At 45.0% G+C, this 27,956-nt stretch overlaps 1 protein-coding gene across 1 annotated transcript in view; it reads right to left on the minus strand.

The window, feature by feature from the left end:
- LOC134672116 (inhibitor of nuclear factor kappa-B kinase subunit epsilon) overlaps positions 1-24,940 on the minus strand; it is a 29,470-nt gene extending 4,530 nt beyond the window's left edge. The window contains exons 1-6 of the mRNA XM_063530030.1: positions 24,488-24,940; positions 23,909-24,400; positions 23,180-23,407; positions 20,305-20,592; positions 19,984-20,196; positions 11,555-11,754 (exon numbers count right to left, since the gene is read on the minus strand). Coding sequence (XP_063386100.1) covers positions 11,555-11,754; positions 19,984-20,196; positions 20,305-20,592; positions 23,180-23,407; positions 23,909-24,400; positions 24,488-24,742 — 1,676 coding nt within the window. The 5' untranslated portion in view covers positions 24,743-24,940. The remainder of the gene's footprint in view (positions 1-11,554; positions 11,755-19,983; positions 20,197-20,304; positions 20,593-23,179; positions 23,408-23,908; positions 24,401-24,487) is intronic.
- Between the last annotated feature and the right edge of the window lie 3,016 nt (positions 24,941-27,956).

Below are 27,956 nucleotides of genomic sequence, written 5' to 3' on the forward strand. Positions count from 1 at the left end.
GTGCAGGCGCTGGTCGTGCACGCAGGGCGCCTGGCGCGCGGCGGCGGCCCACTCGGCGCGCAGGCCGGGCGCGCCGGCGCCGCCGTGTCTGGCGGCCAGCGCGCCAGCAGCCCCGCCATCGCCGACCACTCCGGCTCCGGCTCGTACTCACCGCTCGACGAGGGTCTTGGCGCGGGTGTGCAGGCGCTGGTCGTGCACGCAGGGCGCCTGGCGCGCGGCGGCGGCCCACTCGGCGCGCAGGCCGGGCGCGCCGGCGCCGCCGTGTCTGGCGGCCAGCGCGCCAGCAGCCCCACCATCGCCGACCACTCCGGCTCCGGCTCGTACTCACCGCTCGACGAGGGTCTTGGCGCGGGTGTGCAGGCGCTGGTCGTGCACGCAGGGCGCCTGGCGCGCGGCGGCGGCCCACTCGGCGCGCAGGCCGGGCGCGCCGGCGCCGCCGTGTCTGGCGGCCAGCGCGCCAGCAGCCCCGCCATCGCCGACCACTCCGGCTCCGGCTCGTACTCACCGCTCGACGAGGGTCTTGGCGCGGGTGTGCAGGCGCTGGTCGTGCACGCAGGGCGCCTGGCGCGCGGCGGCGGCCCACTCGGCGCGCAGGCCGGGCGCGCCGGCGCCGCCGTGTCTGGCGGCCAGCGCGCCAGCAGCCCCGCCATCGCCGACCACTCCGGCTCCGGCTCGTACTCACCGCTCGACGAGGGTCTTGGCGCGGGTGTGCAGGCGCTGGTCGTGCACGCAGGGCGCCTGGCGCGCGGCGGCGGCCCACTCGGCGCGCAGGCCGGGCGCGCCGGCGCCGCCGTGTCTGGCGGCCAGCGCGCCAGCAGCCCCGCCATCGCCGACCACTCCGGCTCCGGCTCGTACTCACCGCTCGACGAGGGTCTTGGCGCGGGTGTGCAGGCGCTGGTCGTGCACGCAGGGCGCCTGGCGCGCGGCGGCGGCCCACTCGGCGCGCAGGCCGGGCGCGCCGGCGCCGCCGTGTCTGGCGGCCAGCGCGCCAGCAGCCCCGCCATCGCCGACCACTCCGGCTCCGGCTCGTACTCACCGCTCGACGAGGGTCTTGGCGCGGGTGTGCAGGCGCTGGTCGTGCACGCAGGGCGCCTGGCGCGCGGCGGCGGCCCACTCGGCGCGCAGGCCGGGCGCGCCGGCGCCGCCGTGTCTGGCGGCCAGCGCGCCAGCAGCCCCGCCATCGCCGACCACTCCGGCTCCGGCTCGTACTCACCGCTCGACGAGGGTCTTGGCGCGGGTGTGCAGGCGCTGGTCGTGCACGCAGGGCGCCTGGCGCGCGGCGGCGGCCCACTCGGCGCGCAGGCCGGGCGCGCCGGCGCCGCCGTGTCTGGCGGCCAGCGCGCCAGCAGCCCCGCCATCGCCGACCACTCCGGCTCCGGCTCGTACTCACCGCTCGACGAGGGTCTTGGCGCGGGTGTGCAGGCGCTGGTCGTGCACGCAGGGCGCCTGGCGCGCGGCGGCGGCCCACTCGGCGCGCAGGCCGGGCGCGCCGGCGCCGCCGTGTCTGGCGGCCAGCGCGCCAGCAGCCCCGCCATCGCCGACCACTCCGGCTCCGGCTCGTACTCACCGCTCGACGAGGGTCTTGGCGCGGGTGTGCAGGCGCTGGTCGTGCACGCAGGGCGCCTGGCGCGCGGCGGCGGCCCACTCGGCGCGCAGGCCGGGCGCGCCGGCGCCGCCGTGTCTGGCGGCCAGCGCGCCAGCAGCCCCGCCATCGCCGACCACTCCGGCTCCGGCTCGTACTCACCGCTCGACGAGGGTCTTGGCGCGGGTGTGCAGGCGCTGGTCGTGCACGCAGGGCGCCTGGCGCGCGGCGGCGGCCCACTCGGCGCGCAGGCCGGGCGCGCCGGCGCCGCCGTGTCTGGCGGCCAGCGCGCCAGCAGCCCCGCCATCGCCGACCACTCCGGCTCCGGCTCGTACTCACCGCTCGACGAGGGTCTTGGCGCGGGTGTGCAGGCGCTGGTCGTGCACGCAGGGCGCCTGGCGCGCGGCGGCGGCCCACTCGGCGCGCAGGCCGGGCGCGCCGGCGCCGCCGTGTCTGGCGGCCAGCGCGCCAGCAGCCCCACCATCGCCGACCACTCCGGCTCCGGCTCGTACTCACCGCTCGACGAGGGTCTTGGCGCGGGTGTGCAGGCGCTGGTCGTGCACGCAGGGCGCCTGGCGCGCGGCGGCGGCCCACTCGGCGCGCAGGCCGGGCGCGCCGGCGCCGCCGTGTCTGGCGGCCAGCGCGCCAGCAGCCCCGCCATCGCCGACCACTCCGGCTCCGGCTCGTACTCACCGCTCGACGAGGGTCTTGGCGCGGGTGTGCAGGCGCTGGTCGTGCACGCAGGGCGCCTGGCGCGCGGCGGCGGCCCACTCGGCGCGCAGGCCGGGCGCGCCGGCGCCGCCGTGTCTGGCGGCCAGCGCGCCAGCAGCCCCGCCATCGCCGACCACTCCGGCTCCGGCTCGTACTCACCGCTCGACGAGGGTCTTGGCGCGGGTGTGCAGGCGCTGGTCGTGCACGCAGGGCGCCTGGCGCGCGGCGGCGGCCCACTCGGCGCGCAGGCCGGGCGCGCCGGCGCCGCCGTGTCTGGCGGCCAGCGCGCCAGCAGCCCCGCCATCGCCGACCACTCCGGCTCCGGCTGTAATGTGGAGCGTTCGGGTAGCAAATAATACTATGAAAGTCTGCTGAATACTGAACTCCTTTATTGAGTAAATTGGTGCTTATATACTAGTGGCCTACGTGAGTGGCATTTAGGTGACCTTTATGAAATGTACTTAGAATTATTGTTTATTTTATTAAATATATTTTCTATTTATTAAATGTCACCTAAATGTCACATGACGTGTTGACCCTAATACCCAACACGTCATGTGCCTACTCACCGTACACCTTCCCCGTTTTTTTTTGAGACAAAAATAGGTTACAATATATTTTTGTCGTAATTTCAGTGTACATAATAACTTAATCTAAGACATTAATTTCAAAATATTCCAATACATGCCAACCTTACAATCTAAAACAAAACGTATATGCACATACAAATAAAGACACTAAAGCTACCTTTAAAAAAAAGAAACAAGCAAGGTTATTTTAAATATTAATTAGAATATGATTTTAATTAGGTATCTATTGTTAAATAAAATAATTTAACGGATCATTTTAATAAGTTGATTAAAGATAAATTACGGTTTAAACAATTAAAGGTTTACAATGTTGGAAATATTTCACTTAACATATAATAAATAAAAAATAAAAAATTGGTTAACATATGACAGATTAATAGGTTTTAAAATTATCTACTCTATATTCTAAATGTAATTACAATACTTGCTTTTCACTTCCCGTTACGTATTTCTACTTTGCTATTTAATTACAATAAACACCTTGGTGTCGTTGTTTATTATTTTGCTTATTCTGCTATTAATTATCCTAAAAGGTTACATGACTATATTTATCTTATAGCTAAAAGTGCGGTATTGACATTTAGTATGTGTCTTACAATTATTCCTATGTGACATTAGATATAATACTGTAAACAATGCGTTGCTTGCTTTCTTATGTTCTAATAAGGAAGATGGAGATCCTTTTATGGATTCTGTCGGCTTGGTAAGTTTAAATGTGATCGGTTTTAAATTGCATTTTGTAAAATAAGAAATGTGGATTGTTAGATTATTAGATCAGTTCTGTCGCTTACTTCGCGGATTTGTGTCGATCATGGAACTTGCAATTACGTTTGAATTTGACTTGTGTGTTTGTGTGTGTATGTGTTTCTCGTGTCTGGTGTGCCGAAGAGGTGAGTTTTAATGGTAATAGTGCTTTGTTCTGTTTTGGTGTGCAATGTTTTCTTTTCCTGATACTAATAATTTTAATGTTTGACCTTGGTGTTGTGCTACTGTGTAGGGTTCCGTGTATACTGGGTCCATGTTATCTCTATCTTCCTTTTTTTTTTAATATTAAGTCTCCTACGTTATAGTTACATGAATGTTTTTTTTTATATATTTTTTTTGTTTTTTGTATATTTTTATTTTTTAACTTGTTTTGTCTTAATTAAATTATGTCTAGCGTCCTCCTGGGACTTTTGCGATCTATACTTAAGTTCTATGGAATAAGGGTTAAAATTATAAATTGGGTCTTATTTGTTATATAAAATTACGGTTTAGTGTAAATTGATATTTTTAGATGCCGAAAAATATAATAATTTGAGAATTTGATATATAATTTTTATAATATGTCATTGACTATGGAATGGTTGCATTAATATGTGTGTTGTTTTATTTTAGTGCTGTATGACTGGGGGTTTTTTTTTTTTTACAATCTGTTCTTACTTAATGCTAATATTTGTTCACTGATTTTAAATAATAGTATATGGCTCTTTTATACATTGGGTAATAATAACATTAATGACTATGTGGTTAAAAATGATTTTTCTACATTGATGACGAAAAACTCGTATTGTAGTATAATATAATACTTTATTATTTTATTATTTGTATTATTTTATTTATTTTATGTTTGTTTGTTTTTTTTTTATACATTGACCTATTGTAGGTATGGCAAATAGGTTGTTAGGTATCTTTGAGAATTCTCTTTGACAAGTAAACTGGTCATTAACTTATTATTATACATATTATGGACACAATACAAAGTGTATTTGTATTGTATTTATATTTTACACGTATGATTTTTTTGCATTAATTTAACTTATTTTAATTAAGTTCGTTTTTTTTTTAATTGATTTGTTTATTATTATCACTGTATTATCAATTGTAGGTATTTATTTAATGTTGGTATTACGTTTTTTTTTATAATTAATGTTATTTGTCTTAATTTAGTTTTATTCATAAATATATTTAGTATATCATCTATTGTATTAATTAATTATTTTCTTTTCTATTTTGATTTATGATTTATGATTTGATTTATGATTGATAGTTGATTTTATTTATTTATTTAGTATAATGCTGTATTTGATATTTGTATGTATATAGGTATATATATATATTTTTTTACAGGCTGTTTTTAACACATGTCTATATTAATAAACATACTATGTGTCCAAGGACCTTCATGCTAGGTAACTCGACCGTATCATGATGTCTCAAGGATTCAGTGCTTGTAAAAAAAAATGTTTTTCTGTGTTATAGTGTCTATTATTTTCCCTGGGGTTTTCATTTATTATTATCTTTTTATTTTTTTTTTAGAATTTAGTTTGCTCGTGATTTGTGGAAAATTTGTTTATTTTTGTAGGAATTGATCGCCAATGAGCCATTTTGTAATGTCTGCATTGTGACCTAATAATGTAAGCTGACTTTGTGATACCTGTCACCTGTCTTTTAAAAAGTACACAGCGCCTTTCAATAGCGCTCTCGGTCGGCCGACCTTTTTTACATACAACATATTTATTGAGGATACAAAAATTTATTATTTATTATAGCGCGCTGATACATATTACGCGTAATATGCATTGCCAGACAGTTGTTTTCACACATCGGAACAACAAAAAACCTTTCCGTGTGCCCAAGGACCGCTGCAATTGAGAGCTCGCTCGAATTGTTTAGGTTTCAAGGGTTATTGCCTGGTTGTATTGTATCCTGGTGTACCTTGCTTACATTATTTATTTCCACGAGCTACCCCGTTTTGAAAGGAAATCATCACTTTGAAAACTTAAAGCATATAAGAGTCACAATAACTTTTAGTTGATCAGGCTAATTGTTGGTTGCAACACTTATCTGATTTAGCTCTTTCAATGTGATGTTTAGATTTTTCCTTCCCTTTTATTTTGTTTATTTGTCTTTCATTATATTTATTTTATACCTACTCGTATTACCTAATTGATGCCTTAATTTTTATATCATATGTTGTGAATAATTTTTTAGTTTAAAACTCTAATAATGCGTCAAATGTATGAACTGTTTATTGCTTTCTTTTTTTCCTTAATTTATGTACTCGAAATTTAAGATGACATAGCATGTGTTGCATCCGTATTGGGTGACGTATGACGAGTACGCGTGACGCGGCCTTCACAAGGCTGGTGCATTCCATTAATCGTATTTTTAAATAGATTAGTATTTAGTGTTGTTATGTGTTACTTTGTATGTTTTGTTGTTATTGGCAATTATTTAGATGTGAATATTAATGATCTAATTTAATTTTTGTATTATTCTTTATATTTGAATATTATAAGGATATGAGAGTGGTGAGTGGCCGATGGTATTTTCTTATTTTTATGCAATAATTAATTAGTTAAGTAGTAGATTCGTGGCTTGAATAATATTGATATATAAATGTAAGTTAATGTAAGAATGTTATTTATTTACTTTAGGAAAAAAAAATTACTCAGATTGGCTATACATTTTGATTGACGATAACCATGACATGTCATAGTAATAAGCTATACTGTTAATTAAAAAAAAAATGATGTCAAATTTTTAAATTGAGTGGATAGTAATAATAATTTAAAAAGAAATAGATTATAAATCGCATTAAAGGTATTAAAATATATAAAATAAAATTATTTAAATATATGAATTTTTTATAATATATTGAAATTATTATAAGTTGAAATTATTAGTCCTAATATAATAATGATATTCTGTGTAAGCAATGTTTTCATGTATAAAATATTAATGTGTTTTGTATTTAGGAATAAATTGTTGACATGTAAAATACTTCTATTTTACCAATAAAAGTTTGTTTGGTTAATAAAATTGCAATAGTGAAATGATTTGATTAGGTTTTTTTTTTTTAATTTTTTAAGAGGGCATTTGCAAAAATGTATTAAATATGTTACCTACTGAAAACCAAATGGTGTGAAAGCTAAATTTTTGAACGTTAAATTGGATAATAATTTGAATAGACCATAAGTGATGTTGTTTAATGTGTGGAATAGTAGATTCTAGTGTTTGTCAGTTAGTCAAAGTTACTGTTAGGTTTTTTTTTTGTTTTGTTTTTAACGAAGCTAAATAATGATATTATGATGTTAATGTTAGTGTTATTGTTAGTAACGGGTGTTTTTTTTTATATTTCTTTTATAGTCTTTAAAATATATAATATACGTTAATTGCAAAGATGGGAATAATGGAATGCACCCCCGTGTTTGATATTTAATGTTGCTGATTGTGTAAAGTTTTTTGAGTTAACCATGCGACGCGTTATATGTGTATTGTTTGTTTAAATTTTTGTTTATTTGTTTTAATTAACGAATGATGCACTGGTTGAAATTATTGATGGATATCAGAAAATGTTTTTGCGTTATTAATTGTTTTAGTTTAACAAGTTTTTGATATTTAATGTTATCTATACGTACATAATTATATATATATATTTTTTTTTACTGGGTTTTTTTTTATGTTAAATATTAAGTAGGTATTATTTAAATTTATTATATTTCGGCAATTACTTGGACTCTTTCGGATGTACTTTAAAATTAATTACTTGTGGTCAACTGGTGAATATATATTTTTTTAACATATATTCATGTTTTGCTTTTCGTCATCAAGTAGTAATCGTAAATTAATTATAATTAATAAATTAATAGAATTTGAAATATCGCTCATAGACGTATCTGCAATATCTGCATGTTTAAAGAATAGTTTATACATTATTAAGATTATAGATTTGATTTAATAGATACTTAATGATAAATTTAGATAGAGGGAAAAGAAAAAAAATGTGTAAAGAAGGCTATTTAGTCTGATGTTGGTACCTTCGTCCAGTCTTCCTCCTGGTCTTCTTGAATGTGGCGTGTGGCTTGCCCCTTATTCTTCTTCCTTGACGTGGCTTGGTGGTGTTGCTGAGTGTGCTGAGTCGTACGCTGTACTGGCAGGGTTGGCGGTTGGGATCGACGGCGGGTATGTGGCTGCTTCCTTGTCCATCTTGCTGTTCTCGTTGGTTGTCCTTCAGTATTTACCGTTATTGCTACTGTGATCGTATTGCACTGGGCTGAAGCTGTGCTCGGTTCCATAGTTGTTCAGGGTCTAGTGCTGTGTTTAGTGGTGCTGGATAGCTGGCTTGCTGGTTGACTGGGTGGCTGGCTGGCTGGCTAGATGGCTGGACGGCGCAACTTAGACGATTCGGAAGGTGGTGATACCAGAACTGCTGAGCAGTTCCACTGGCAGGGTCGCCATGTAATGTGGAGCGTTCGGGTAGCAAATAATACTATGAAAGTCTGCTGAATACTGAACTCCTTTATTGAGTAAATTGGTGCTTATATACTAGTGGCCTACGTGAGTGGCATTTAGGTGACCTTTATGAAATGTACTTAGAATTATTGTTTATTTTATTAAATATATTTTCTATTTATTAAATGTCACCTAAATGTCACATGACGTGTTGACCCTAATACCCAACACGTCATGTGCCTACTCACCGTACACGGCTCGTACTCACCGCTCGACGAGGGTCTTGGCGCGGGTGTGCAGGCGCTGGTCGTGCACGCAGGGCGCCTGGCGCGCGGCGGCGGCCCACTCGGCGCGCAGGCCGGGCGCGCCGGCGCCGCCGTGTCTGGCGGCCAGCGCGCCAGCAGCCCCGCCATCGCCGACCACTCCGGCTCCGGCTCGTACTCACCGCTCGACGAGGGTCTTGGCGCGGGTGTGCAGGCGCTGGTCGTGCACGCAGGGCGCCTGGCGCGCGGCGGCGGCCCACTCGGCGCGCAGGCCGGGCGCGCCGGCGCCGCCGTGTCTGGCGGCCAGCGCGCCAGCAGCCCCGCCATCGCCGACCACTCCGGCTCCGGCTCGTACTCACCGCTCGACGAGGGTCTTGGCGCGGGTGTGCAGGCGCTGGTCGTGCACGCAGGGCGCCTGGCGCGCGGCGGCGGCCCACTCGGCGCGCAGGCCGGGCGCGCCGGCGCCGCCGTGTCTGGCGGCCAGCGCGCCAGCAGCCCCGCCATCGCCGACCACTCCGGCTCCGGCTCGTACTCACCGCTCGACGAGGGTCTTGGCGCGGGTGTGCAGGCGCTGGTCGTGCACGCAGGGCGCCTGGCGCGCGGCGGCGGCCCACTCGGCGCGCAGGCCGGGCGCGCCGGCGCCGCCGTGTCTGGCGGCCAGCGCGCCAGCAGCCCCGCCATCGCCGACCACTCCGGCTCCGGCTCGTACTCACCGCTCGACGAGGGTCTTGGCGCGGGTGTGCAGGCGCTGGTCGTGCACGCAGGGCGCCTGGCGCGCGGCGGCGGCCCACTCGGCGCGCAGGCCGGGCGCGCCGGCGCCGCCGTGTCTGGCGGCCAGCGCGCCAGCAGCCCCGCCATCGCCGACCACTCCGGCTCCGGCTCGTACTCACCGCTCGACGAGGGTCTTGGCGCGGGTGTGCAGGCGCTGGTCGTGCACGCAGGGCGCCTGGCGCGCGGCGGCGGCCCACTCGGCGCGCAGGCCGGGCGCGCCGGCGCCGCCGTGTCTGGCGGCCAGCGCGCCAGCAGCCCCGCCATCGCCGACCACTCCGGCTCCGGCTCGTACTCACCGCTCGACGAGGGTCTTGGCGCGGGTGTGCAGGCGCTGGTCGTGCACGCAGGGCGCCTGGCGCGCGGCGGCGGCCCACTCGGCGCGCAGGCCGGGCGCGCCGGCGCCGCCGTGTCTGGCGGCCAGCGCGCCAGCAGCCCCGCCATCGCCGACCACTCCGGCTCCGGCTCGTACTCACCGCTCGACGAGGGTCTTGGCGCGGGTGTGCAGGCGCTGGTCGTGCACGCAGGGCGCCTGGCGCGCGGCGGCGGCCCACTCGGCGCGCAGGCCGGGCGCGCCGGCGCCGCCGTGTCTGGCGGCCAGCGCGCCAGCAGCCCCGCCATCGCCGACCACTCCGGCTCCGGCTCGTACTCACCGCTCGACGAGGGTCTTGGCGCGGGTGTGCAGGCGCTGGTCGTGCACGCAGGGCGCCTGGCGCGCGGCGGCGGCCCACTCGGCGCGCAGGCCGGGCGCGCCGGCGCCGCCGTGTCTGGCGGCCAGCGCGCCAGCAGCCCCGCCATCGCCGACCACTCCGGCTCCGGCTCGTACTCACCGCTCGACGAGGGTCTTGGCGCGGGTGTGCAGGCGCTGGTCGTGCACGCAGGGCGCCTGGCGCGCGGCGGCGGCCCACTCGGCGCGCAGGCCGGGCGCGCCGGCGCCGCCGTGTCTGGCGGCCAGCGCGCCAGCAGCCCCGCCATCGCCGACCACTCCGGCTCCGGCTCGTACTCACCGCTCGACGAGGGTCTTGGCGCGGGTGTGCAGGCGCTGGTCGTGCACGCAGGGCGCCTGGCGCGCGGCGGCGGCCCACTCGGCGCGCAGGCCGGGCGCGCCGGCGCCGCCGTGTCTGGCGGCCAGCGCGCCAGCAGCCCCGCCATCGCCGACCACTCCGGCTCCGGCTCGTACTCACCGCTCGACGAGGGTCTTGGCGCGGGTGTGCAGGCGCTGGTCGTGCACGCAGGGCGCCTGGCGCGCGGCGGCGGCCCACTCGGCGCGCAGGCCGGGCGCGCCGGCGCCGCCGTGTCTGGCGGCCAGCGCGCCAGCAGCCCCGCCATCGCCGACCACTCCGGCTCCGGCTCGTACTCACCGCTCGACGAGGGTCTTGGCGCGGGTGTGCAGGCGCTGGTCGTGCACGCAGGGCGCCTGGCGCGCGGCGGCGGCCCACTCGGCGCGCAGGCCGGGCGCGCCGGCGCCGCCGTGTCTGGCGGCCAGCGCGCCAGCAGCCCCGCCATCGCCGACCACTCCGGCTCCGGCTCGTACTCACCGCTCGACGAGGGTCTTGGCGCGGGTGTGCAGGCGCTGGTCGTGCACGCAGGGCGCCTGGCGCGCGGCGGCGGCCCACTCGGCGCGCAGGCCGGGCGCGCCGGCGCCGCCGTGTCTGGCGGCCAGCGCGCCAGCAGCCCCGCCATCGCCGACCACTCCGGCTCCGGCTCGTACTCACCGCTCGACGAGGGTCTTGGCGCGGGTGTGCAGGCGCTGGTCGTGCACGCAGGGCGCCTGGCGCGCGGCGGCGGCCCACTCGGCGCGCAGGCCGGGCGCGCCGGCGCCGCCGTGTCTGGCGGCCAGCGCGCCAGCAGCCCCGCCATCGCCGACCACTCCGGCTCCGGCTCGTACTCACCGCTCGACGAGGGTCTTGGCGCGGGTGTGCAGGCGCTGGTCGTGCACGCAGGGCGCCTGGCGCGCGGCGGCGGCCCACTCGGCGCGCAGGCCGGGCGCGCCGGCGCCGCCGTGTCTGGCGGCCAGCGCGCCAGCAGCCCCGCCATCGCCGACCACTCCGGCTCCGGCTCGTACTCACCGCTCGACGAGGGTCTTGGCGCGGGTGTGCAGGCGCTGGTCGTGCACGCAGGGCGCCTGGCGCGCGGCGGCGGCCCACTCGGCGCGCAGGCCGGGCGCGCCGGCGCCGCCGTGTCTGGCGGCCAGCGCGCCAGCAGCCCCGCCATCGCCGACCACTCCGGCTCCGGCTCGTACTCACCGCTCGACGAGGGTCTTGGCGCGGGTGTGCAGGCGCTGGTCGTGCACGCAGGGCGCCTGGCGCGCGGCGGCGGCCCACTCGGCGCGCAGGCCGGGCGCGCCGGCGCCGCCGTGTCTGGCGGCCAGCGCGCCAGCAGCCCCGCCATCGCCGACCACTCCGGCTCCGGCTCGTACTCACCGCTCGACGAGGGTCTTGGCGCGGGTGTGCAGGCGCTGGTCGTGCACGCAGGGCGCCTGGCGCGCGGCGGCGGCCCACTCGGCGCGCAGGCCGGGCGCGCCGGCGCCGCCGTGTCTGGCGGCCAGCGCGCCCGCCGCGCCCCGCAGCGCGCCCGCCTCGCGCGCCAGCAGCCCCGCCATCGCCGACCACTCCGGCTCCGACTCCGCGCCGGCGCCGGCGCCGCCACCGTGGTGCTTGTTCACCTGATCAATAATAATAATGATAAAAAAACATCACTGATAGACCAGCGGTGGAACAAAAATGGGTTTTGATAACATTAAAGTTTTTTCTTTTTTGATATGTTATTGTAAGCATGTTAAATAACATTCATGTAAAAAGTTAGAAAATTTTAGGTGGAGCGTTCGGCCATATTTAAATTTTCAATTTTTGCTAAATAACTATGTAAATATAAAATTAAAGTTACAAAAAACTTTAACATATTCAATAACACTTTAATTTATTCACACTATTCGGTTTTTAGAAATCTGGAACAGCTGCTTTCTGGTGAACGTAAAAACAGGAATTATTATGAAAATACAGAATTAGAGTAGCTGATATTGCAAAATTACGATATTATCTATCAACTTAGTATACATGTAAAAAGTTAGAAATGTAGACAATGTGCTTGTCTAGATATTGATTTCTCGTTAAGCAGTATAGCCAATATTGAATTAAAGTTTGTAGAGTTAATATTACACGGTCATAATAAAGATCTTACTTCTCACACAAAAGATTAGAAATATAAAATCACGGCGACACTAAATACTGATACGTAAGTATGCATTCCGAGCTTATATTAAGGCGCTGTGCGCCGTGGCAGGAGGCAGCGATCGACGGTCGCGGGCTAGCGGTTAGCGCGGTGCCCTTAAAAATACGCAAAGCGTTTATAAAATTATTATCAATGGTAAATAGTTATTTTACACAGTACACTAATGGAAACTTACCTTCCCTTATTTATTTCTTTATGTACTAGGGATTGCCCGCGGTTTCGTTTACGTAGAATTCGTTATCGTGTTAAGTAGTTATAGAAATAATAGATACATTTGAAAATTATTTTAGGTGCATTGTCATACAGATAACTACCCTTGTTAAAGTATTCTTCAAATTCAATACACAGGTGTCATTTCAATATAATTTTGCGTAATTTGGCGCTTTTAGGTTATAAATGACTAGCGACATATATTTTTTAAGAGCGATCATCTCCGATAATATTTACTTTATCATAAAATCAATTTCAAACTGACGTTATTCAATATTTATCATTTTAAAGTCAATATTACCAAACAACTTATCCAATTTACCTACGGTAACAACTCAAAATTTGCATCAAATTAAATGCCACTTTTCTTATCCGTTACGAACAATCAAGAGGGCCTTTACGAGCTGATGTGGTGAAAATTTTATTTAACCTTCGTCCCTTGAAACCTTCACTACGCTCAAGGTTCAACTTTACGAACCACTAACTACGCTCGTGGTTCAATTTTAGAATGTTTGAATTTGTGAAAGTGCTTCCTGCCTCGCACAGCCAAACTGTGGAATGAACTGTCCGATACGACCTTCAAACCTTCAAAGACCCCCATCTTAAAGGTCGGCAACGCGCTTGCAACCCTTCTGGTGTTGCGGGTGTCCATGGGCGGCGGTAATCGCTAACCACCAGATGATCCGTCTGCTCGTTTGCCTCCTATTTAATAAAAAAAAATGTTTCGCTTGTTTGGGTATCAATATTAGCACGAGCGGTTAATCAACAACTTTTCCCCTTGTAAAACAAATAAATAAGGTAGGTGAGGTGCAGGCATATGAGGCCCGGCGGGTAACAAGGCCCAGCATTCAAAAATAGCAGTTGCTCCCTATTATTCCCAATTATTCTGAATTTGTACTTGTTGCTAAGAAGGCCCACTGTCAGTGCAGGTAAAAAGGTCTAGTCCCGGGCCTTATTGAACGTATGAGATTAAATATTAGATTAAAATATTTTAAGATAATTTTCAATATTTTTAATCTCTTATTAATAAGGTCGATTTGAAGAAACTTCTATGAAATTATGACTTATAAATAACACTTGCACTGCGTGGGCTGTCAAAATTGCTGCAGACTTTTCTTGGTCTAACTCTAATAATTTTTCACTTGCTTTATTGACCTAAAGACGTTTTAAAGAATCAAAAAGTCTAATAACATTGAGGCACTTATACTTTTTAAAGGCAGTAACTAATTACAAGTGACTTTTTTTTGTTAATACATAGGTAGGTATTTACGATCATCATCATATATTTAAGAGTATGACTCTTGTCGGTGGAGCAATTTCCATGTTTGGCGGTCCTCCGCCTTCTCTTTGACAGCCCGATACGACACGACTTTGATCTTTTCCTTTATTTAATCCATGTACGCTCTCCTTGGTCTTCCCCTCTTCCTGTTTGCTTCAACTTTCCCTTCTATGATGTTTTTGATAAATTCGTCGTGTCGTATCAGGTGCCCAAGCATCCTTCCTCTTCTATTGTCTATAGTTCTTAACAAACTCCTCCTCTCTCCTACTACATAGGCCACACTGAATGTTTTGCACTACTGGCCACTGGTAAACATTTAAATTATGAATTGTATATTTAAAAAAAATACAGGCTTTTGATTATGGAATGTGACAAATGTTGGCGACAAATCGATCGTCTTTTGTTTTTAATGGCTTGTCAAAGTAAGTCAGTGCGTTGAACGTGGCTTTAACGCGAAAATATTTTTAGAGCTATGATTTTGTTATGATTTTAAAAGTTCGCTTACTCCGCAAGAGTGTAGTGCTTGCCTTTGCTTTTGGGATTGAAGCACCACATCTGAGCATCGTGAGGCGTTGGTATGGTGAATTTAGTAGAGACAGTATTATTCTAGATAATGATTTTCGTGAAGGTCGACCGTCCACGGCGATCATTCAAGGAAACGTGGCTACTGTGAGACGACTCATTGAAGAAAACCCACGAATCACCTATGACGAAATTTGAGGACAATTAGGGATAGGTATGAGACAAATACAAAAGATTTTACAAGAATATTTAAAAGTCGGGAAGCCTTGTTGTCTTTGGATTCCTCACGAATTAACTTCAGTCCAGAAACAGGTACTTTTTGACTGGTGCCGAGAAATGCTGCGTAAGTACAAGCAAGAAAGTTCAAATGCTGTATATAACATCGTTAGAGGAGATGAAATCTGGATTTACTGCTACGATCCGGAAAAAAGGCATTAGTCCAGTCAATGGGTCTTTCGAAGGTGACAGGAGGCCCATAGAAGTTCAACAAGCCAAAAGCGTTGCCAAACATTTTGATCGTCTGTTTTTTTTAAACGCGACTTTTTAGTACCGTACTTTTAAATAATAAAAGAACGTTAAATACTGAGTAGTACACTACCATTTGTGTGCCCGCAGTCATTGAAAAAGACCGCGAGAGACGACTGAGAAGCCGCATCCTCCTGCGTCATAATAATGCGTCCACCGATACCGCAATAAAGGCAAAAACATTTTTTAATTACGAAAACGTGGAAAATGTCTCTTATACGGATTATAATCCAGACATTGCACCCTGTGACTTCTATCTATTTCCCAAAATTAAGGATTTAATTTGGGGTTTGACATTTAAGACCCCGGATAAGGCAGTTACTACGTTTCATCACCACGTCGAAAACATGCAGTCAAGTGATTGGGCCTCATGCTTCCAAAAATGGTCTGAGCGAGTGAATATGTGCATAGAATGTAAAGGGAAACATTTTGAGAAACAATAAATGTATTATTATGGTTATAAAAGATTTTATTCAAAAGTTACGCAAAACTTTCAGTGCGGCCCTCGTATGCGTAAAACCTCTTCGTTAGTTTTCTTTTCTTTTACGATAGAATTGCGAAAAATAGATATTTTGCAACGAGTGACGAATTTTAAAACACGGTCAAAGGGAGTGTTTTACCGTGCTTATTATAGCACCGGTCGTAATGTAGCACCAGATGTACTGTAAAAATTATGTTAAAAGATAATACTTACTGTTACGAATAAATATTTTTACTGTAAAAAAATATCCCACCAAACACATTTTCATGTAAATTTTGTTGCTAAGACGAAACCATAAGACTCGCACTGTCAAAAAGTTGTCAGATCTCTTGTCGAGCCAAGCTTCCAGTGCGACAGTGCGAGCCTTATGGTTTCGTTTGGGCAACATTGTACATCAAAATGTTTTTGATGGGATTTCACTTCTTTTTGTAAGTTGTTTATGACAATCTTCCATCCCCTAATTTAAAGGGTTGGGGGTGATTTACTATTAAAAATCCTGAAATAAGTATCTGGGAGCATCTGTTACACGCTCTGTACTTCTTACTGATTCCCCATATAACCCTTCACCCCGTAAGGGTAAACTTTGGGGTTGAAATCTGCCTTCACCCCGTAAGGGTAAACTTTGAGGTTGAAATCTATTCTATATCCTTCCCCATAACAATACCTATCTACATACCAAATTTCAACTAAATCGGTTCAGCGATTATTGATTTCCCATACAAAATTAAACCCCATCTTCATCCCCTTAGGGATAATTTTTTTTTTGAATTTATTTGTTGTTTGTGTACTAAAACTATCTTACATACCAAATTTCAGCTTCTTAGAGGACTTCAGGAAGTACCCGGTATTGATGATCATCAAGTGAGTGAGTCAGTGACGAAATCGAAGTTTTTAGATATGAATAAAATCTAAAGTATAAGAGCTATGCAATTGATATGCTTAATAAGTCCGAGAACTTTGTTTATCTGGTATAATCCAACCCCAAGTTATGAGGGTTCCAAAAAACGACTAAGCGCTTCGAGAAAAGGTAGATAGTGCCCTTGCGCTTTTCTCGTCTTGGCGGGGGCACTGCCGTGCCCCCAGATGTTAAAAGATGAGACTACTGTAACTAATAAAGATTTATGTTTAGTTACCTACTATTTTCGCGTAAACTAGACAATTTTTATATCTTTAGTTATTAAGACCCAAAATAATTATTTTCACTTATTATAAATAAATCCTCCTGTTATGAAGTATCAAATATTGTTATTTGTATATGTATAACTCTTAAGTTAAAAACAATAAAATCTGTTATTACCTACAGTCAAAATGATTATTTTTTGCGGGATTAAGTAATACACTGGTAGTGTTCAATAAGGCCCATAATAGGACTTTTATAAAAGGTATATTTTCCAAGAGTATCGTGATATTTTTATAACTATTTTGGTATAATGAAGAAACTTAAATAAATGAGAAACCTATTTGAGTGAGTTTTTCATACTTCATATCCTGTTTATTAAAAAAAACCATTTTAATTTAAGGTGGGCTGTATATAGGCATATACGGCCCACACGGAATATACAATAAGGTAAGTGAGGCCACTTACCTTATTGTATATTCAGGATGTATAGAGTCTGTGCGGAAAGAGAAGAGTCGTGGCAGAAACGGGAACTAACATTTTAAATTTTATATGGCAATCAAACCTTTGACACCTGTCTTGTAAAAAGTAAACAAACTTCTGTCATTGTATATTTTTATTAACAAAAACCGCAAGTTATATGTATATAATATTTTCAAAACACGATAAAACCGTACATAAAACCACAAGGAAAATTATATTTAACATTGTTCGGTTTTGTCAGCGGGAAGAAAACGGCTAAAAGCCGACTATCGACTTACAAAAAGTCGCGGAACGTGTTTCCGCTATTCGCGGGTATTGATGTTGTATTTAATATTAAATAATTACCTATTTAATAAGCCCCCTAAGTAACTTGTCTCCGGTACATAATCGGTAAGTATATTCATTCAAAATATATTAATTTTCATAAATATGCAGGTCATTCATGATCTTTAAAATAACTGACAAATAGTCTTGATACTTGCTATTTTATGCATATTTATATGTAATTTCTTTTTCAGGATTGTGTAAAAGTACCTACGGTATCTCGAATAAAAGACCGCTAAGTAGGTGATATGCAAGAATTCGTAATCTACGTGCTGGATTCAAGCACATCCAGTTCAGATAAAGATAGTTCTATTTCTATGAGTGTCTCTGGTTGTTCTGAAGGTAGCTCAAACATAAGTGACATTGAATATTTTAATTCAGACTTCGATTACAAAGAATAAAACTTTTTCTAATAAAATATTTCTTTATTTGTAAGTTCGTTTACTAGGTTCTGCATAAAACTTTTTCTAATAAAATATTTCTTTGTTTGTAGGTTCTGTTAGTTACGAAATTATATTTCATATTTAACAGTGACTTTTCGGCGAAGTAAAATATCGTGAGATGAGAGAACCGGACATATCCCAATAAGGCCTACCTACTTATGCACTATTTTTATTCATATTCATATTTATTATTAATAATGTACACATACATTACAAGTCAAGTTTACAATGGGTGAAATATATCCCAATTAAATTACAGTTCTATTGCCCAATTTCTACCCGATCTACCCGGTTTTAATAACTGTTGGACTGCGCAGATTAGGCAGTGCATAAAATGAGACTCTATCTTGTTTGGTACTAAAATTACAGTTGTATTGGGCAGATTCTTAACTAGTTTTAGCAGTTTTGTCAATCGCACTGTCACTTTTTAGTATCTGAGACATAAAAACAAGTGTGTTTTAAAAAGAAAACTAGTGCCTGCGCTAAATCAGAGGATTGAGTTGACGAGCCGACACCACCACCAGGCTCCGTTTAGTAAGCCGTGGTAAAAAACCGGAACAAAAGGGATTCAAGTATCATGAACTTTAGTGTCGTACTATAATCACGTGACCAGTGTTGTCAGCATAGCAAAAACCATAAAATAGTACTGGCGCGCCCTCAAATCCCACGACTCTTCTCTTTCCGCACAGACTCTACCGTGTAATATTGATCAGTTGGTTTATAATATACATATTATGATATTGACGTTGAATAGGACAGGACATGACAATAGGAACCAGAAATAGGTATAGTTGGTCAAACCAATTTGTCAGTAAATAAAAACAAAAAACTATATTCATCCTTTTCTTTTGGGTGCTAGTACTAGTGTAAGTCAAAGATAGTATGATGATTCTCCCTGTCTATGTTTGAAATGAGACAGTCCTTTGACAAACTATGTATAGTAAAAAATAGTTGTGAATATCTTGTACATTTTTATTACAATATTAGTCAAGATAATGAAATATAGCTGGTCAAGCAAATCTTGTCACTAAAAAAAGGCGCGAAATTCAAATTTTCTATGGAACGATATCCCTTCGCACCTACATTTTTCAAATTTGCCGCCTCTTTCTACTGACAAGATCTGATTGACCAGCTGTAGGTATTTTTACTTAATAAGATATTTTAATTTCACGTAATGTCCGCATCTAATTTATATATGTGCACGGTAAACAAACAAATGAATGATAAGAAAAGACAGACAGTGTTACTGAGCGGGAGGTGGGGCGAGGGGCGAGGTATAGGTAGGCTATGATAGGCTCTCGAGCGCCGCGCCGGCGACTGACGGACCAGCGCGGCGTATGTATGAATTTCGCGCCTTTTTAACTAGATTTTACTATTACAATGCAAGCTACACACAGAAATTTCTTACTTTCCATAATATGGCTGCGTATATTATTTTATAGTAATAGACTTATTTTTACAGACTCTAATTCAATATTAGATCTTATAGGACAAAAAACGTATATTAATTCTATAGCATATATCTTATTCTTCTAGCTTTTTAGCTTGCCTATTAACTTATAAATTTAGATATGTTGTTGTGGATTTATTAAACTTTAATTCAATATCGACAAAATAATAAGCTAATTGTAGTTTGACAAAGAAGCACGTTAAAAAAATTTCTAATAATTTTACATTATAAAGCGTCATACATATTATAAACAATGGAACTTAAACATTGCACTTTAATTCAATATTAAAAAATCATTACTAAAAATATATAAATACCTAATTTATATCTAACGCTCGTTCTAACTTTTCATCATATATAGCATATATGCTTAAAAATGTGTCCTATATCAGATAAGTATCACTTTTTCAACTTTAGAATTATCAAAACTTTTAGTGCAAAAATCCGGTCCCACTATTGAGCTATGATTTAAATTGGATGTTGATGAAATTTTGAATAGTTTCTATAATCTATTAAATACACTCATGTATTCAATGACTAAAATCACTGTTGTCTTAAAAATTGAATAGAATGCGGTAATATAGATATCTTTTATATTTTCTCGCTTGCACTCGACTCCAACTCCTTTCTTTACATGGCGACCCTGACAAAACTTACATATAATCGCGATTAAGGAATTAAGGACGTAATCTCCGTAATTTGCGAGTGAGTCCGTGCGCTGCGAAGCGACCATCAACCGGGCGACAAGGGGTCCAGGGTGCGTATCTTGCACCTGTGTGAGTAGGGCAGTATTCTGTACCTGCGTCAGTAGATCGAGCGCTCTCGCCGCATCGTGGAGCCTCTGCGCGTGGGCGGCGAGCGCGTCCGTGCGCTGCGCCGCGGCGGCCAGCCGGGCGCCGAGCAGGGCTCCCCAGCGCGCCACGGCGGCGCCGCAGAGCTGCGAGGCTGCGGCCAGCGCTTCCACTCGCCGCTTAATCACGTGGCCTACGCTACATGCCGTCTACGGAAAAAAAAGTATTAAATGGATACTCAATACTGATAGTTACGGTGCTACGAGATAAGTTTCTCAGACAATGCGTCTATAACCGTATATGTGTAAACGTCTTACCTTAGCCTGACTAGCGTCGTTTTCAACAGAAACGATGTTAGGAAAGACTGGAAACTTGGGCGCATCAGGTTCCGGCGCTAAGCTCACACTCGTTGAGCTCTTGTTAAACAACAGTAATGGTTCAGTGGCGGTGGTGGCGGGGTAGCTCCGTCCGGGGGTGTTCTCGTCTACTTCGCTGAGTAACAGACGGTCGGCGTAGAGTAGAACTTGTGATTCGGCGACGACGCCGCATTGCTCGAGGAGCGCGGTTTGGAGCTGCTCGAAACGGTCTTCGGGCTTCATGAATACCTGACGGGCAAGGGAGAAAATAACCATCGCATCGCGGATTTCTAATTAAATATTATCAATTTCATTAAGACTAGACAGTTTACTATTTTGCGTATTTCGATATGTGTTGGAATCGCCGATGTGTCGGTTTCAAAACAATAATACCCGAAGTTTTTGTCACCACATACAGAGAGTACCTACTTACTGTTGTAAAACTTACAGATTCAGATTCATTTATCTGCAGAATAGGAGTTTAGTTGAAGGTCTTAATTTCGGTTCATAACTTCATAAGTGTTCCAGCTTCATCGCTATCACAAAACAGCATGCAAATATACAGATAAATTCACAAAGTTTAGAAGCTTATATAGTATCTATTATATATATGAGTCTATGTTTGTGTGGGTCAAGGTCTTGATGGTAGCTATATAAATATTAGCCCTTCCTATCGTTCGATTCGGCGATACAATACTTATGGTGACATCGAGCTGATCTGCTGACAGATAGCAAAGGTGGCCGTATGAACAGGTGATGAAATAAGTGAAATAACACACTACAGGTCGCGATAAAAGCGTTATATCAATAAGAATTCTTCTACAAAAGAATTGAACTATGACTAAGTACCTAGTTAAATAAAAAACGAAATGCCGTAAACGAGGCATCCATAATCCATAGCCTTTCGATCAGCCTTCACCCGCGGCCGCTCAAATTTCCGCCAAGGTGAGCTATTGTTTTGCGCCGCTTGCGCAACCACAGCTAACACTTTACGCAGTATCGAGACTTTATAGAGTCAGACCAAGAATAGTCTGCAGCGGATTTGATAGCCCACGCAGTGAAAGTGTTATTTTAAACGTCAAACTTCTATGAAATTATGACGTATAAATGACACTTGCACTGCGCGGGCTATCAAATCCGCTGCAGACTTTTTTTGGTCCGACTTTGGGAACATTTATCTACTTTTAATCAGCTCTTATATAGCGAGCGCAGAAACTTCCGATAGTCAAGTACAAAAACAGCAATGTCAGTAACAAACCGTCATTGTGTTAACGTTTAAAATACAATATGTATTAACTAAAAAAAATAATGATTAGTCAAACATTCTCTTGGAAATCATGGGAACAGTGGCTAACGTCCGTCATATTCATTGGAAAGCCAGTACGATATATGTATACAATACTAGATAGAGATAGAGATCTTATATTGCATCCAAGACATCCAAGATACCCAGCAGCAAAAATGCATGAGCACTTTATAAATTAATTAATTCATAACGTCGTGTCATCAATGTTATTATGATTATAGTTACTATTTATACATAGTATTACATAGGAACAGTTAGGTACACGGACCCTGGTAGTATTAAACGTTAGTTAAATGACTGGTCGCAAGTTATAATTATAACTGTGTCGATGCGGTCGCATTTTGCGGGAATATTACAGGGCTCCATGAATTATGCAAGCGTAATCTAATGATAATGACGCTGATTCATGCCCGGGAAATTAGATGCTCATGTTTACAACCACACTCGTAAATGAAAACACATTCAGCATGCATGAATGCTCATTTACGTTCTCGAAAACTAGAGAGTTGGAGATGAATGTGGGTCACTGGATTATGTACAAACAGCAACACTCCTAACTGTACTTCGGTGGACCTTATTACAAAAGGCATAAGGTCCACCGATGTACAGTCACCTTCAATAATATGTTACTCTTCGGAGGCCAGAAAAATATGTAATACGCTCTTACGGCTCTACAAATAAGATCGTGTTAGATGCTTTTGTGGCCTTCGTTGTGTAACATATTATTGCAGGTGACTGTACAGTTCACAGTGTGGGTGATGATATGTGTTTTTATGGATTGAAACCCTCAATGTATAAATGGAATTTAAAACTTTATTATAATTAATATCCTTCAATTACTTCAAGTACAAAACAGGCTAAAGATTTATATTGGCGTGAAGGATGTATAACTTATGAAAAGTAGTTAGTTTTTGAGTAAATACTCAAATAAGTAAGCCTGCTCCCTAAATAAACTATTTAGTTGAGTGTTACCTATTACACTCAACACAAGCTTTCTTATTATTGATCAAATAATTTAGGAAAATCATTGTTCTAATACAAAAACAATGATATGCTTTGTGTTAAAATTATATTATGTAACTTAAAGAGTGTTGCAACAAAGAGCATTGTTGTTTAAGCACACTCAGCTAAACTCAATACTATATTGTAAGGACAAACAGTGTAGGCTATTGTTGTTTTATATAAAAGTAGTACTTAAGTTTATTTACATTTACACAATAGTCAAATCAGGTACTCTTTACAGAGCCAAGATTATTTATTCTTATAAAATATGTAACCTGTAAATTCATTTTGGATGTGTTTTAGATGATTTGAAAATATTTTACGTCACAAAACCACATGTTTGACCTGGTTTCTTTAGTTGAGAGTATTCATCAACCTAGCTATTAGCTTGCTTGAATTACATTATAGTTCTCAGATGATGATAAAATATATATCATTTCAATGTATTCTCCCATTTAACATTGAGAAAATAAATAAGTTTTTTTACAGTCATAATTTTCAACTAATTTACATAAAACTGTAACATACCTTAACACTGCAAGCCTTGTTAACATGGAACACATGTACAGCCGTAGTGGAGGTGGCAGCCTGCACCTCGGAGAAGAACCGCTCAAACGTCCATATCCTGTGCGGGTCCACTTCCAGTAACCCTGCTAGTAATGGTGTCACCAGTTTGCGGAGACCAACACTTAGTTGGCAGTGGGATGGGAGCTCTCTGGCCCAATCTATGGGGCCGTTTTCTGTTGTTTGTGTGCCCTTAAATAAAAATATGTGATTGAAATTGTGAATTAATATTCATACTAAACCTCAATACCTCTAGCATTTTAATTGCTAGAGGTAACTCTATATATACAGGGTGTCCCAGAATTCGACGTCAAGCCGTAAACGGATGATAGACCAAGTCATAACAGTTCTCATAAAAATACAAAAAAAAAATCCAACTCATGTTTTTTAAAATTATGGTCACTTTAAAAATTCACTAAAAAATCCACACCCTGTAATGGTTCTTTAACTCTTGTTACTACAAATTCCATAATTTATTCTAATTTTTTTTATTATTGTGTAATCTTGAATGAATAATTACAGGGTGTGGATTTTTTAGTGAATTTTTAAAGTGACCATAATTTTTAAAGAACATGAGTTGGATTTTTTTTTGTATTTTTATGATAACTGTTATGACTTGGTCTATCATCCGTTTACGGCTTGACGTCGAATTCTGGGACACCCTGTATAAATATTTAGGCTTTATATACTCACAGCTATAACTCCTGAAGCCTTTTTAGTAGTGATATAAAACATGGTTTCCTTATTTCTCCTACCCCCATATGGCCTGAAAGGCAGCTGGCCTGTCGCCACATGGTACAAAGTCACCCCAATAGACCACAAGTCCACTGTGGCCCCAAAACTCTTCCCCACTGGTTTCCTAAGCACTGCACGCTCATACATATCTGGGTGTAAGTATTCCTCTGTGCCATATAGAGAAACAAACTGTTCTTCTTCTTGTAGTTCTCTAGCTGCTCCAAAGTCTGTAAGTTTGTATGTTGTAGTTCCATCCTCATTGATAAACTTCATAATATTTCCGGGTTTCAAATCTCTATGCACTAGATTGTTGTCACGTAAATGTTTCATGCCGGCTGTCAAGTGTTCCAAAACAAGTAAGAACTCATGTTCTTGTAAGCCGTAGGTGTTTTCCGGGTCGTCAAGAATGTTGAAGAGGCTGCCACCCGTGCACAGCTCCATGACAATGACCTTGACATGAAAACATTTGATAGTAGTAGTAAAAGATAAAAGAAATGACAACAAGAACAAAATTTAAAGCATTAACTAGTTATATACCTTGCCACGGCCCTCTTGCTCCTCTTCAATAGCGAGTAACTTGACGATGTTCTCATGTTTCACCTTCTTCAGCACTTCAAATTCCCGCATCTGCACATCATGAGGCCTCATGTGACTCAGCTGGTTAAAGGTTTTCACGGCTACGGGCTCGCCGTTGTTCTTGTTGACACCCTGAAATACAGCGCCCGTTGCGCCTTTACCTAGCACGCTAGTCGTGCACCACACGTAGTTCTCAGAGCCCCGAAGGAAGGACATTTTCGAAAGTTACACTGCACTACTGATTGTTACAAATTAGGTTACTCCAAAGACGGAGCCTACACTTCAAACCATGGGGCCGAGGAGCTAGTTATTAGAAGTAAATTTTAATGTAGAAACTGAATAAACATTGTCCAGTTATTACTCCAATTAATAATTACGTTCACTCCGCTTTCGACTTTCGTCAACAAATTTCGATTTGACAGATAAACTGGGTGACATAGGGTGACAGTTCTTGGCACCGGGCCAACCTTTTCTGTTCTCTTTCACGACGCAGCAACTAGTATAATTTCTCTCTCCTCGCTCTTTTAAAATGCCGTTTGTCAAATAAGGACAACCATACTGTTGACAAGGTGGACTTCAAATCAAGTGTTGCCTTTCTTGATGCGCCCAGGCTGTGTATGTGTGCGTAAAAGCGTATATGTGTGCTCTTTTAGGGATGTGAAAAGTCGATTTTAATCATGTTATATATCGATAAACGCTACACAGCGGAACGAAATAGCGATTAATTGAAGCTTCAATATCTTCGTTAAACATAAACATAATTGAAATGCTAATGGATAATGAATATATTATAATATAATAATATAATTCAATCATTGCGGAACACCTATTTTAGGAGGTATGTATGTATTTTATTTAAATATCTGAACTTTCCCTTGGTTCCCTGCTGGGGCGTGACTATAAAATTGTGATCTGATAACCACAATAAAGAAAAAAAGCGTTTTTGGTCATTTTAGGTATCGTTAAGCCTTTGAAGTAAAATTAAAATTGCAAGAAATGTCGATAGTTTATCGATATGACTTTATCGACATGGCTACAGCAACGTGGGCCTCATTGTTAATCGTACACTAAACAAAAGTGGCAACAGTGACAGCTCGCTGAGACACCGTCTATATATATATTATGTCTATGGCAGATGCTTTGCTTCGAACGTAGTGGCTATATCATAGACATAATATATATATAGACGGTGTCTCAGCGAGCTGTCACTGTTGCCACTTTTGTTTAGTGTACGATTAACAATGCGGCCCACGTTGCTGTAGCCATGTCGATAAAGTCATATCGATAAACTATCGACATTTCTTGCAATTTTAATTTTACTTCAAAGGCTTAACGATACCTAAAATGACCAAAAACGCTTTTATTCTTTATTGTGGTTATCAGATCACAATTTTATAGTCACGCCCCAGCAGGGAACCAAGGGAAAGTACTTACTTACTTACTGCCGTGGCGCAGCGACCCGAAGTGGATCTTGGCCTCTGACACTAAGGAACGCCATGCTTCTCTGTCTAGCGCCGTTTCTGTCCAATCGACGGCACCGAGCTCGTTCAGATCTTTCACGACCTCATCGCACCAGCGATACCTAGGACGCCCAACCGGTCGTCGACCATCCGGACGGCCCGAGTACGCTCTCCAAACCGCTCGATCTTCACCCATACGGACCACGTGCCCGAGCCATCGGAGTCTTGAGGCTTTCGTTTCTCCTACTATATTGGGCTCGGCCACTAGATCTTCGATTTCCTGGTTCCTGCGTATCCTCCACGAGCCATCTTCTCCGCGAGTGGGTCCCAGTATCTTCCGGTAGATCCTCCGTTCAGCCACCAGCAGTGCGTATTCCTCTTTTTGTGTTAGGGTCCAGGCTTCGCATCCGTACATCAAGATCGGTCTGATTATAGTTTTGTATATACGGAGTTTCGTCTTTCTGGTCATTAGCCTGGACACCAACACTTTGTGAAGAGCAGCTGTGCACCGGAGAGCGTTCTGAATTCGGGTTTGGATCTCCTCTTCCCTCCGATTGCTGTCTGTGACGATACACCCAAGATATTTAAATTTCTCTACACCTTTGTAAGAGGTTTGTCCTATAGTGAGATCTTTCCTACGAATAGAGTTATTTCTGTATCGCTTCATATGAAGGTACTCAGTTTTCTCCTGACTAATTCGTAGGCCAACCTTCACTGCCTCTTCCTCTAGGCTCTGAGCAGCCCTACGGACATCCGCCTCGTTTTCTCCCAGGAGGGCTAGGTCGTCTGCATACCCAATGATTCGGTGTCTACCGTACAGGAAAAGTACAGATATTTAATTAAAGTACATAAATACCTCCTAAAATAGGTGTTCCGCAATAATTGAATTATATTATTATATTATAATATATTAATTATCCATTAGCATTTCAATTATGTTTATGTTTAACGAAGATATTGAAGCTTCAATTAATCGCTAATTCGTTCCGCTGTGTAGCGTTTATCGATATATAACATGATTAAAATCGACTTTTCACATCCCTAAAAGAGCACACATATACGCTTTTACGCACACATACACAGCCTGGGCGCATCAAGAAAGGCAACACTTGATTTGAAGTCCACCTTGTCAACAGTATGGTTGTCCTTTTTTGACAAACGGCATTTTAAAAGAGCGAGGAGAGAGAAATGATACTAGTTGCTGCGTCGTGAAAGAGAACAGAAAAGGTTGGGCCCTTGGGTTATATGCTCTTTGGGTTATATTCTCTTTGGCTTCGGCTGCTGTCATGGACATAGAAAGTTAACTGGATGGCGGACATTGGCCAAAAAGTGTGTCCACATGAGATAGTCAAGGTGGGCCGTTGTATCTCTTTCTAATTAGGGTGACCATACGTCTTATGTATGTGGGATATTAGGATAACATTTAAATATATAGTTTGACCAGGATCTTTTCTTAATCGTGCATAGTTATATTAGTAATAGAAATCATACTGTCTTTTCGCCTAAAAAGGGATGGATATAGTTTTTTCTCTTCTGTAAAACGCTTCACACAACCTTAGGTACTTAATTTAGTTGTTCTAAATGGTGTGTTCACATTACGGCACCTATGCAATTAAAACTGCACGAGGCCATGCGCTTGGCGAGGAAGAGAACCCTATGGAGGAACCTAGTCTTCAACAGAAGGATATGATGTCACGATCCTCAGTATTGAGGGACCAAGTGAAGAAAAAAAGCTGTTACTAGTAGGCGTAGGTACTGGACCACGAACATGGTCGATCGTCAGGAAGGTGGTCCGCCGTAACGTCTGTCAAGAACACAGGTATGAGTGAGAGAGATAGAGAGACAAATATGCTGACAGAACCAGAGGGTCTACTGTGAACCATGTTCGACGTGTTGCCTCTCTGTCACACTTACGTACGAATTTACAAGTGCGACAAAGACGCAACGGGGTAGGCTCTCAGGACAGTGGA

This window comes from Cydia fagiglandana, chromosome 16 (assembly GCF_963556715.1).
Source record: "Cydia fagiglandana chromosome 16, ilCydFagi1.1, whole genome shotgun sequence".
NCBI classification, from domain to species: Eukaryota; Metazoa; Arthropoda; class Insecta; order Lepidoptera; family Tortricidae; genus Cydia; species Cydia fagiglandana.